Source organism: Pimephales promelas, chromosome 14, assembly GCF_988280905.1.
Source record: "Pimephales promelas chromosome 14, fPimPro1.hap1.1, whole genome shotgun sequence".
Taxonomy (NCBI): Eukaryota; Metazoa; Chordata; class Actinopteri; order Cypriniformes; family Leuciscidae; genus Pimephales; species Pimephales promelas.
In genome coordinates this window covers 35,938,418-35,949,928 of record NC_142782.1, presented here as the reverse complement: position 1 = coordinate 35,949,928, position 11,511 = coordinate 35,938,418, and the positions used below count along the sequence as shown (strand labels likewise).

The 11,511-nt window shown below is 44.4% G+C and overlaps 2 protein-coding genes across 2 annotated transcripts in view; both read right to left on the bottom strand.

The window, feature by feature from the left end:
* Nucleotides 1-246: 246 nt before the first annotated feature.
* fem1c (fem-1 homolog c) lies at nt 247-7,570 on the bottom strand. Its single transcript, XM_039666227.2, has 4 exons — nt 6,980-7,570; nt 4,784-5,348; nt 2,567-3,540; nt 247-1,553 (listed from the first exon to the last, which is right to left on the bottom strand). The coding sequence occupies exons 2-4, from the start codon at nt 5,325-5,327 to the stop codon at nt 1,227-1,229; spliced, it is 1,845 nt and encodes a 614-aa protein (XP_039522161.1). The 5' UTR covers nt 5,328-5,348; nt 6,980-7,570; the 3' UTR covers nt 247-1,226.
* Nucleotides 7,571-8,045: 475 nt separating this feature from the next.
* The window catches only part of tmed7 (transmembrane p24 trafficking protein 7), a 4,973-nt gene continuing 1,507 nt past the window's right edge, over nt 8,046-11,511 (bottom strand). Inside the window, exon 4 of the mRNA XM_039666228.2 lies at nt 8,046-8,626. Coding sequence (XP_039522162.2) covers nt 8,390-8,626 — 237 coding nt within the window. The 3' untranslated portion in view covers nt 8,046-8,389. The remainder of the gene's footprint in view (nt 8,627-11,511) is intronic.

The following is an 11,511-nucleotide window of genomic DNA, read 5'->3' as shown; positions in this document are numbered from 1 at the left end:
TGGCCAATCACTCTTCAGAGATAACAAGGAAAACAAGCGCATATATAAACCCGTCATTCACTCACACATTGACACGATATAAAAGCATTTAAATGAGTAAAGCACTAGTTTAGGTCATTAGCTGTGATGTTACGGTCCTTCAGCAGGTATCGGTGAATGTAGAAGATTAAATCATCATCTAATGATTCGAAGTCATTGTAATACAGCACTTATAAAGTGTTGAAAAAAGGGAAAACGGGCCGACACTCGAGTGCAACAGAGGTTTATTATCAATTATGCTCTAAGGACATCAACAAGCTTTATGCTATAGTAATATGAATATCAAATTTCACTGCAATAAAGTGCAAGTCCTTTTGACTGTACATTTGTTTCATTTACTAGTGTATTGTGCCTGTAAAAGAATCAGAAGCCCTTGAGTTCAAACTGCACAAATGTAAAGTTGAACTTAAACTACACAGAGCTGAAGATTCATCATCATCATCATCATCATGACCACCACAAAATACACTCGACTTCAAGCTAACGTCGGTATAATATTTCTGTCTGATCGGCTCAGACGGGTAAACCGTTAAACTTCAGCTCATGCGGTGCAATAACTATAGGGCCAATGGTTTGGTTTTTACAGCTCGTCCGGGTTCAAAGATCAAAGATTCAAAAGAGACACACTTCCACGGTCCTGACGGCTAAACAGGCGATTTAACCAGTTCATGATCGAGATTAGGAGACGGTGAAGAAATAGATTAATGTATAGTAACAAAAAACAGGCATCGACATGAACACGTGGCACGATCCAGTAACACAGAACGGTCCCGATATACAGCCTGTGCATAGGAAGAATAAAAGCACTTATGGTATCTGCAAACATTAAGCACACATCATCATTGTAATGCTCGTTTATGCTGGAGGGGAGCGATGACAGCATTCCAGTCCACTGGAGAAACGGAACCGGCGCAGGGAACCGGCGGGTCGAGGACGGGTCTGGCGGGTCCTACCGTCTTTGCATAGAGACAGAAAGAGAAAGCAAACCTGTCGACGAGTGGCAAGAAACACAGAACAAATTCAACAGAAGTCCGAGCAAAGATGGTAGGACTCTTGTTGGAAGCGTTGCATGCCAATCAGCAGAGCCGGAGCCCAGCCGAAACCCAGCCAGAGCCCAGCCGAAACCCAGCCAGAGCCCAGCCGAAACCCAGCCGAAACCCAGCCGGAGCCCAGCCGAAACCCAGCCACTATCTGTGCAGCAGCACGAAGGCCTCGAGCCGCTCGGGGATGTTTCCGCGGTACGCCAGGCCGTGTTTGACGATGGCGCGCGCGGCCAGACACTGCAGGGTGGTGTGGTTGATGGGCTGGATCAGGTTCTTGGCCATCTCCTTCTCGTCCAGCAGATCGCAGGCCGTCTGCTTGAAGGAGTTGGTGCTGTCGAAGTGTGTGCCGCAGGAGATCAGCAGGTTCATGATGTCGGGGTGGTTGTTGGATGCCGCCACGTGGAGCGGGCTGTTGTCGTCCTGATCCCGAGAGTTCACGTCCGCGCCGCACTCCAGCAGGATCGACGTCACCTGGGGGGAGGGGGGGCACTTTCAGAAACACTGTATTCCAAATATTCTATTTTTATTTTTCTATTTTATTCAATATTCAAATATTAATTTATTTACACATCAACTTTACAATTAGACAATTTACAAAACAAGCTTATATGTTATATCTTAAGTTTTTTTTTTAATTTACACATTAAATAATATCTTTTAAACAAAAAATATACAACAAAAGTATCTAAGCTCAAGCAGCACGATTGGAATAAAGCGCTAATAAAGCCGACTGTGCAGTTATCGTACAGGACGTGCAAATACACTCGAGTCCGCATATGGTTATCGTGTGTATATTTATTTATCGTTGGCATAGGGTTATCGCGTTTATATTTATTTATCGTTGGCATATGGTTATCGTGTGTATATTTATTTATCGTTGGCATAGGGTTATCGTGTGTATATTTATTTATCGTTGGCATAGGGTTATCGCGTTTATATTTATTTATCGTTGGCATATGGTTATGGCGTGTATATTTATTTATCGTTGGCATATGTTTATGGTGTTTATATTTATTTATCGTTGGCATATGGTTATCGTGTTTATATTTATTTATCGTTGGCATATGTTTATGGTGTTTATATTTATTTATCGTTGGCATATGTTTATGGTGTTTATATTTATTTATCGTTGGCATATGGTTATCGCGTTTATATTTATTTATCGTTGGCATATGGTTATCGTGTTTATATTTATTTATCATTGGCATACGTTTATGGTGTTTATATTTATTTATCGTTGGCATATGGTTATCGCGTTTATATTTATTTATCGTTGGCATATCGTGCGAGGCAGACGACAACTACGTTATGAGATCTAATACAATCAACGCTCTACAAACGCCACAGTGCATTTAATCATGAGTTTCAGCGCCTGGGGTTCATCTGGGATTGTAAAAGTAAAAGTCTGTAAACTGTAAAAGTCGAAAAGTTTTTTTTTTTTTTCGAATAATAATTACAGATCGATTGAGCATGCACTGCCCTACCTGGAAGGAGGGGAACTTGCAGACGGGGTATCGGCCCACACAGGTGGTGTTGCGGTCCACGGCCAGGTGAAGCGGGCTGAACCCGTTCTTCCCACACGCCTGCAGCTTCAGGAACTTGTAGATGGTCTCCTTCTTGAAGTGGTCCTGCTCCACGGCACACGGCACCTTCTCCAGCAGGCAGATGAGGTGCAGGATGATGGACAGAACCTTGCCGAGCTGGGCCGGGTCCGGGCCGGGCCTCTTCACGGCCCGCTCGATCTCCAGCACGCTCTTGCTGAGGATCTCCATGAGCTCGTCGAAGGACACGGAGGTTCCCAGCAGGCCCTTGGCCCGGTCCTGCAGCATGAAGGAGAAGAGTTCAGCGAAGGAGAGGAGGCTGCTGGCCGTCATCGGGCTCAGCGGGTCCAGGTTGTTCTGCTGCATGTCTAACGCGTACTTCCACAGCTTGATGCATCTCTCGAAGTTCCCCGAGTCTGCGTACACGGCTCCCCGGTAGCGTATGTAGTAGGAGGTGTCGGGGTGCGCCGGGCCGAGGATGCGCTCTCGGATCAGCAGCGCCTGCATGCGCATGTCGTCCGGGTCCGCGATCAGCGCCTCCAGCTCCTCTAAACTGTTGACTTCTCTGGTGTAATCGTACGCCGGCACCGGCTTGGGCTCGCTCTTCGAGAGCACGTGAGTCGAGTCGCTGTGCCGCGAGTCCATGGCCCTCTTCCAGTACTTCAGCGCTCCCAGCAGATCCCGCTTCTTGTCCACGAAGGTGGCGCCCAGCAGCTCCAGGGCGTTGATGCGCTCGGCCCGGCCCGTGTGCGGGTGCGTGGTGAGGAAGTCCACGATGTTGGTGTGGCCCGTCACGCTGGCGGACAGCAGCGGAGTCATCCCGTAGCCGTCCTTCTCCATGCTGGCGCCGTACTTCAGGAGCATCTTCATGATCTCCAGGCTCCCGGACTCGGCGCAGTCGTGCAGAGCCGTGTTCCCTGCGGGACAGACGAGATTAACGTTAAAATGAGCTTAATTCAGACAGAAACAAGATTATCTTTTTGACCCTACCGGCGGATAATTTTGCTTTAAGCAAGAACTCTCTTCATTTTGATTCTTTTCCCTAGAAAACAAGACAGCATATCTTATGGCATGTTACTGATACTGTAAATGCATCTTGATTTAAGATTTTTTTTTGTTATATTTGGACTGGAAACAAGACAAAGTTAGGCCTAAATACTAAAAATACACACAGTGGGGGAATCTCAGAGTAAAACTGTGAAAAGTATGATACGCCGGTGTTTTGCCAGATGAGAAGTTTATCATCTTTTACGCTTCAGTTTATTTTAGAACTGTTTTGAGTTTCCTTGCTTTTAGTTTGTGATTATTTTAATTCCTTTCTGTGTAAAACTCTCTGAATTGCCATAGTGTGTGAAATGTGCAATATGAATAAAAGTTAAGAAAAGCAGTTTCTGCAGTGTAGATTTAAATGTGCAGCACAACCAGAACCAAACGGACTCGCTTCCAGTCATCGGCATGAACTGATCACGAGTTCACAAGCGCACGTCTCTCGGCACGCGGAGTACGAAATCTTCACACGTTAAAAATAAATACGACCTCGGGTTATGTCAATCACGCTACACACTCCCACTGAAACTGAAACTACGTTTCACTGCCAAAAAAAGCGTATCAGGTTCGATTTTCTGCGTTTGCATCCGTAGCTCAAGCGGTTTGAACGGTGTTTTGACGGCTCAGAGCCACCGGATCACCAACACCAAAAAACGCATGGTGCCAATTTATTATCGTCATCCTCATTATTATATATAATTCCAAGAAAACACATAACGCATCATGCTGACATGAACAAAACACAATTAAATATACATTACATTATTATTCTTAATGAAAAGCAATACAGTACAATGACAAATTCGCTTAAATGGGCGCTTTCATATTTCGCTTTTACACCAGATATCCCGCCATCATCTGGTCAGTCAGCTCCTCGCCCTCGTGATTAACGAGATCCGACGCAGATAAACATCTGTGTGGCGACTCGCGATTTATTAAGCAGACGCGTTCAGTTTAGCAGTGTCTGTTCTCCAAGTGAAGATCGCATCGCCGGTGCCGCGGTGGGCAAGTGATGCAACGGGTGTTGCTTCTGAACACCGTCAACACGACTACCGAAGCAAGCTTAACTTAATCGTGGCACGAGGGTATCGCTACAGAGCTAGCGCCTGCTACCTTTGACGCTCTTGCGGTTGACGTCGGCTCCTCTCTCCAGCAGGAACTGCGCGATCTCGCGATGGCCTTTATAGCAGGAGATCATCAGGCACGTGTGTCCGTGTCGGTTGGCCACCTCCAGGTCCGCCCTGTGCTCCACCAGGTAGCGCACAATGTCCAGGTGCCCGTCGAAGCAGGCGGCGCGCAGCGGGGTGGAGTTGGTGAGGGTGGTGTTGTTGACGGAGGCTCCGTGGCCCAGTAAAGACTGCACCACCTTCAGGTGTCCGGCGGCCGAGGCGGCCCACAGCGGCGGCGCGCCCTCGATGATCTCGCCGTCGAAGTTCACGGAGCCGCCGAGCTCCACCGGCGCGCAGCAGCGCTCCATCAGGAACTCCACCAGCTCCAGGTGCCCGTAGCGGCTCGCCATCAGCAGCGGCGTCGCTCCGCTCGTCTTCTCCGCCATGAGCGTCAGCACCTCGTGATCGCTCTTGTTCTCCAGGAGCTTCTGGAGGAGTCGCAGTTTGCCGTCTCGGGCCGCGTTGAAAACAGCCGTTTTTAGATCCATGGCATAGAGTTGCTCTCCGTCCTGCAGGCAAAACCACACGCACGTTAATAGAGTTGTCAAAAGAACCGACTTCGGTGCACGATACTCAATAGATATCACAATACGATATTATCAGAATACTGACCTCACGATAGGATATTATCACGATACTGACCTCACGATACACATCACGATACTGACCTCACGATACACATCACGATAATGACCTCATGACATAATACAATATACATCACGATAGGATATTATCACGATACTGACCTCACGATGCGATATTATCATGATACTGACCTCACGATACAATACACATTACAATACTGACCTCACGATACACATCACGATACTGACCTCACGATACACATCACGATACTGACCTCACGATATGATATACATCACGATACGGACCTCACAATTCAATACACATCACAATACTGACCTCATGATACAATATTATTGCGAAATTGACCTCACGATGCGATATTATCATGATACGGACCTCACAATACGATACACATCACTATACTGACCTCATGATGCTATATTATCATGATAATGACCTCACGATAAGATATTATTGCGATACTGACCTCAGAATGCTATATTATCATGATACTGACCTGACGATGCGATATTATTGTGAAATTGACCTCACGATACAATATTATTGCGATACTGACCTCAAGATGTGATACATATCACAATACTGACCTCACGATACGATATTATCTGAAAATACAGAATTATGGCTTGTTTCCACTGAGCGGTATGGTACGGTACGGTACAGTAGCGTTCCCACCGCCAACAGTACCCTTACTTGATAGGCGTGGTGTTTGCCGGAAAGAAGCGATCGACATCATTATACATACTGTAGCATTTTTGTATTGCGATATATTGTGACGCCTCTAGTTTTTGGGAATATTCTGAGTGCTCGTGTTAAACTAAAGTCTTCACTGAGAAACACAGTCGTACAGTAAATGATGACACAAGGGTTTGTGTATGAGGTGTTAATGTGCAATCGGAACCATGAAGCTTCAGGACTGTAATATTATGACAGTCTTTTCCATAATCATGTAATGTGATTTAAAAGACACCTGACAGAATCTAATACATTTTATTATTGATAAACTACAGTTATTGATCTGAACTGAATCAACAAGTCAAGTCAAATCAGCTTTCAAATTCAGATCAAAAACAGCGTCAATCAATGTTGCAAAATTCGTCAATTATGAAACAAATCTGATTCAGCTATAAAACTATAAACTGAGTTGAATGATCTCATGAATTAGTCTCATGTTTGATGAAGTTTGCATCATTGATTCTATTTCCTGTTTATTACTGAGAATCTGTACTGAAATAAACTGACTTGACCAATACTTAGTAAATAAATATGAAATGTTTTGTCACGTGACCATGACACATCTACGTATATAATCACATACTATACAACGACAATTATACAGTTTAGTGTCAATAAACACCAATATCTGACCAACAGAGAGGGTCATTATTTTCATCATTGTTTCTGTCATATTGCCTGTATGTCTGCCATGATCAGCAGTGTTTATCTGCAGTTTTAAACCTCATTAAACCGTGTTTACGTCGGGTTTTCCCTCATTAAACCGTGTTTTCCGCGGTTCCGAGGCCGCAGCTCTTACCGCTCGCGCTGATCGATCGTGTCCGTTACCGGGCCGCTGGTTCGGGGTTTCACACACACAGACCCTCACGGTTCTTTAGCTCATGCCGAGTCCAAATAATACAAAAAGATAAAAATAGAGTCGCTGCGGCTCTTCCTCCCCCGCTTCCTGAAACATCGAGCGAGATCCTCTTCATCAAACACACGCGATGGTCACTGAGGCACAATCAGCTTCACTAAATAAACATAATTCTGGCTTTATGTCCATTTCTCCCAGTAATCTTAATTCTATGTTTCAGCCCGTCGAATCTGTTGCTCTACTGCTGGTTTTCCCCGTCGGTAACAGAAGGCTCCGCCCCCTGCGAGTGATTGACAGCCGGCCGGTCCAATCACGCTCTCGTTCAATCCTTCTCCATTTAAAGGTAAACGATAACAGTCACGACGCGAGACCAGTGCGCGAGACCGAGCGCTTTTAAGAACACGCACGCGTACATCGCGTTTCTGAAGGATTTATCACACAGTCTTTTATTTAATTCATTTAAAAATGAGCCTTGAGAGACTAAATCACAGAAATGAACGAGGGATTTGAAGTGTTCCTCGAGATGTGCCTGTGGCTGCAGTGAGTGTCTCCTCACAGCGTCCGCTAGAGGCCGCGCGAGGAACTGCAGCACTGAATGGCGAGCAGAGATTACTGTACATTTCCTTTACATGCATTGTGTATAATGATTTGGCAATATTGTATGCAAACACAATAATGCTCAGCAAAACCCTTTAAATCGATGAGTTTGACTGATTCTTGCAAATGAACGTCCAGAACACATTAGAGTTTCTGTGTTCTGGAGAGCGGTGTTGTGTAAGCGGCCCCTGAGTTAATAACCAATGATCAACGAAAGTGAATCAATCAAAACTAACTTTATGTGGACAATAACTTTATTCTAGATCTGCTGTAAAACCTAAACACTGTCTGTGACTGTAATCTCCTGCTATCACTGTTTACACACATGATCTGAGTGAGACACACACACACACTCATGCTAACACTCAGCGTTAGCATGACAGGAGCGGCGGGTTCAGGAAGAGACGAGACGTTCCTCCACACGTTTATTAGCCCATTCAAACAGGGAACACAAATCAATACACCACTATTAAAAAAGAAACAGCTAACATAAAACACATTACACCGATGTCCTGAAAGGAAAACATTGACTAAGAAACATTAACGAGGATGCCTGTTTTATACAAGATAAAGCAAATAGTGGCTGTTAGAAACTAACGCTTGAAGCCTCATATGATGATGATGATGAGGAGGAAGAGGAGCAGGTCTACAGCGACTCACATCCGCTAATGCTCACACACACACACAGGTCACGTGTAAAGTCAACACACAATAAATTAACGGCCAGCAGAGCTCCTGGATGCGGAGGCGGGCGACCTACGACCCCAGGCGGGTGGTGGTGGTCTTGCGGTCCGAGAAGAAGCTCCGCAGCAGCAGCACCTGACTGATGCTCACCACCAGCAGGATGAAGGCCTCGCCCACGGACCAGAAGGCCACGCGGGTGTTGAGGTCCTCGGCCCGGCTGCGGCCCTGAGCCTCGCGCAGCCGGAAGTGCGTCTGGTAGTCGATCACAGACTTCAGGGCCTCGTGGATCGAGACGCAGGCCGACTCCATCTGAAACACAGCAGCAGTCACATGATCACCTCGGGTCACGTGATCGCCTCGGGTTAAGAATATATCGCTCATAACTTCAGTAGAGGCGTCACTATATATCTCAACACTAAACGGCATCAGTCGTATCGTGGACAGTTCGCCCAAAATGAAGATTACTGTGCGAGTATTAGTGTCAGTACTACATTACACTGCTATATATAATGTTGAATATAATGTATAATAGTGTAACGGGGAATATTTGTGGCTACTGATCCTGTAAGGCCAGATGTCTAAAGTTACCGGTGAAAAGAGGCCGACATTATTTTAAATAAATCTAGTCAGAGATCAATAATACTCGTCTGAAATCATTCAGTATTTTCAGCTTCAGAATCATGAATATTGTTGTTCTGGTGTCTCTGTTGGGTTTCCAGCTCCAAGTGCAAGAATATTCATTTACACACACACACACACACACACACACACACACACACACACACACACACACACACACACAGTGTAATATCAAATTTAGCATTTTAATCAACAGTTCAATTCTGTTAGCCTTATATCATTGTTACGTCTCGTTACACCAGGCCCGGTTCTAGAACCAAATCACTAGCCGCGTTTCCACTGCCGGGCTAGGGCTGGGCCAGAGCTAACAGCGAGCCGGGCCGAGCTAGTGGCCTCGGGCCTCAAGCACCGGGCTTGCGTTTCCACTGCCGGGCCAGTAGCCCCACAGCGGTGCCCCAGACCCCACCCCTAACACGCCTTTCAGGATCAAACGTCATAAAACCCAACCCATTTCAGCGGGTATTATGAATTAATTTATTTTTTAAATTAGGAAGATAGCATGTATATTAACTCAACTGCCGTAGTGGCTGCAATAGTGTCACGAGACCAGTACAGGCGATTCTCCATTTCAAGCAGCGATTTTTTGCGCGATATAACAAGTAGGGCTGCGGGCACGTTTTCAAGTTATTCATTAATCGTTAACCGAGGCCCATCGGTTAATACTCGGTGCATATAGTGTGCGCGCCGCAACCTCGAGATACGGAGTTAATTTTTTAACACCTTTAATAACTGATTGGACCCCATTTGAAACGAAATTAATTTATAGAAATAAAACGCAGCAAGTACGGAGCAGTTAAAGCCCCATTTCCATCACCCTTCAAACTGAAATTGCCAATTGAAAATAAGCAAAACAAATAATAATAATAATAATAACCATCATCATCATTATTGTAACATTTTATTAGGCTGCATATGTAGAAGACGCCTTTATCCAAAAAAGGAATAGAGCACAAATAAACACAATATTTTTGACAAATATCAGCGCATATCCAGTGTGTGTGGAGCACGCACTGATGGCTGCGAGACGCCCATGTGAACAGTTTCATTGCATTTCTTTCAGTGGAAACAACTTAAAATACTCTTTCATTTCTGGTCATACAGAAAATAATAATACATTATTCGCAAATAAATTTATTTATAACAAGAAAACGTTGTGCTTTAACAATTAATCAAGGCGCGCTTCATGATCTCCGTGAACTGAAGCGCGAGACCTGAAACAGCCACCGCATTCGAATTTGTTCGTTTTATATTGGACAGTTAAAGCTTTAGTCTACAGGGGTTATATCATTTGTAGATTAAAGCTTTAAATGTCCAATTTAAAACGAACAAATTCGAATCAAAAGCCAATATCTTCTATGTTTATGTAGCTTAATTTCTCTCTAAATGTGCATCCGGAGATGGAGATATGTTTTTAGCCGAAAATCATTTAGAAAACAATAGTTTATTAATAAACAATTAATGCCTCGTTATTTTATATTATTTTATTATCAGACACATTTATTATAGCCTATAAATCACCCATAAATCCCCTTTCTGTAGGCTGTGGTTACGGCTCTTCTCATTCAGCACTGCGGGGAAAATATCATTTCCAGGTTCTAATTTGGCCTCAGAAAACCAGTAAAATATATATTTTTTTTCATATTAATTTGTCAAATATTTTAAATGTTTAAGGGGCAAAAAAATCAAACAAATATCTGAAAATTCGTCGATGTAGCTATATATAGCCTATATATTGTTGCGCAGCATTTGGCATAGGCCTACAGTTCAAATTAAAATGTTATGCAATTTTAAACGGTTAATCGGTTAAACATGGACACCCCTATGTGCATCTTGCTTCAGATCATAACCTTCCATAACACCGATAAACTCCGCCTTTTACCTTGAGCACGCCTCTAGCCCGAGCTGGCCCCCTCTGGCCCAAGGTATTCGACGGGCCAGAAATCCTGGCCGTTGGCCCTGAGGAAGCCCCGATCAAGCCCCGGAAGTGACAGTGGAAACGCGACTGGCCCTGGCACGCACTAGCACGGCCCATCCCTGGCCCGGCAGTGGAAACGCGGCTACTGAGGGTGCTTTTGAAAATAGTGAGGGTGCTCAAACGTTAAACAATATTCGATATGATCGAGTAGCATATGTCCCTGTATGAGTTTTTGTCGTTTACATATCATTTCATTTAAGAAATGTTACTTTCCCCCCAAAAAACAGCAGTAGCCTATATGCAAATGTGTGAAGTATTTATTCTGCAGTTGAATAAATAAGTTAATAGCCTATAAGTAACGTAGGCCTACATTTTAGACATTTAGTTTCTGACGACAATGAATCAGTCCTTTTAAACGAAACAGCTCGTCACTCGATGTCGATCCCCACCAGATTTCGTCATTAGTAATTTTGTACCCACCACTTTTGGAAATATTGAGGAACAGATTTACCTACTACAGATAAAACATCTCCAGTTAACTAGCAGAGCATTCATTTAGTTCGCTCTTAATTAAGACATGTAGGTACTGGTTAAATTTGATGTTTTTGAAATCAAGCTGAGCACTATTTGACACTGCTGT

Bases quoted from the DNA above. Each gene is read 5' to 3' on its own strand.
- fem1c (XM_039666227.2), bottom strand. From the start codon at position 5,327: ATGGATCTAAAAACGGCTGTTTTCAACGCGGCCCGAGACGGCAAACTG. The intron at 3,541-4,783 runs GTAGCAGGCGCT...TCTGTCCCGCAG, and splicing joins CAACCGCAAGAGCGTCAAAG to GGAACACGGCTCTGCACGAC. The intron at 1,554-2,566 runs GTAGGGCAGTGC...CCCTCCCCCCAG, and splicing joins GCAAGTTCCCCTCCTTCCAG to GTGACGTCGATCCTGCTGGA.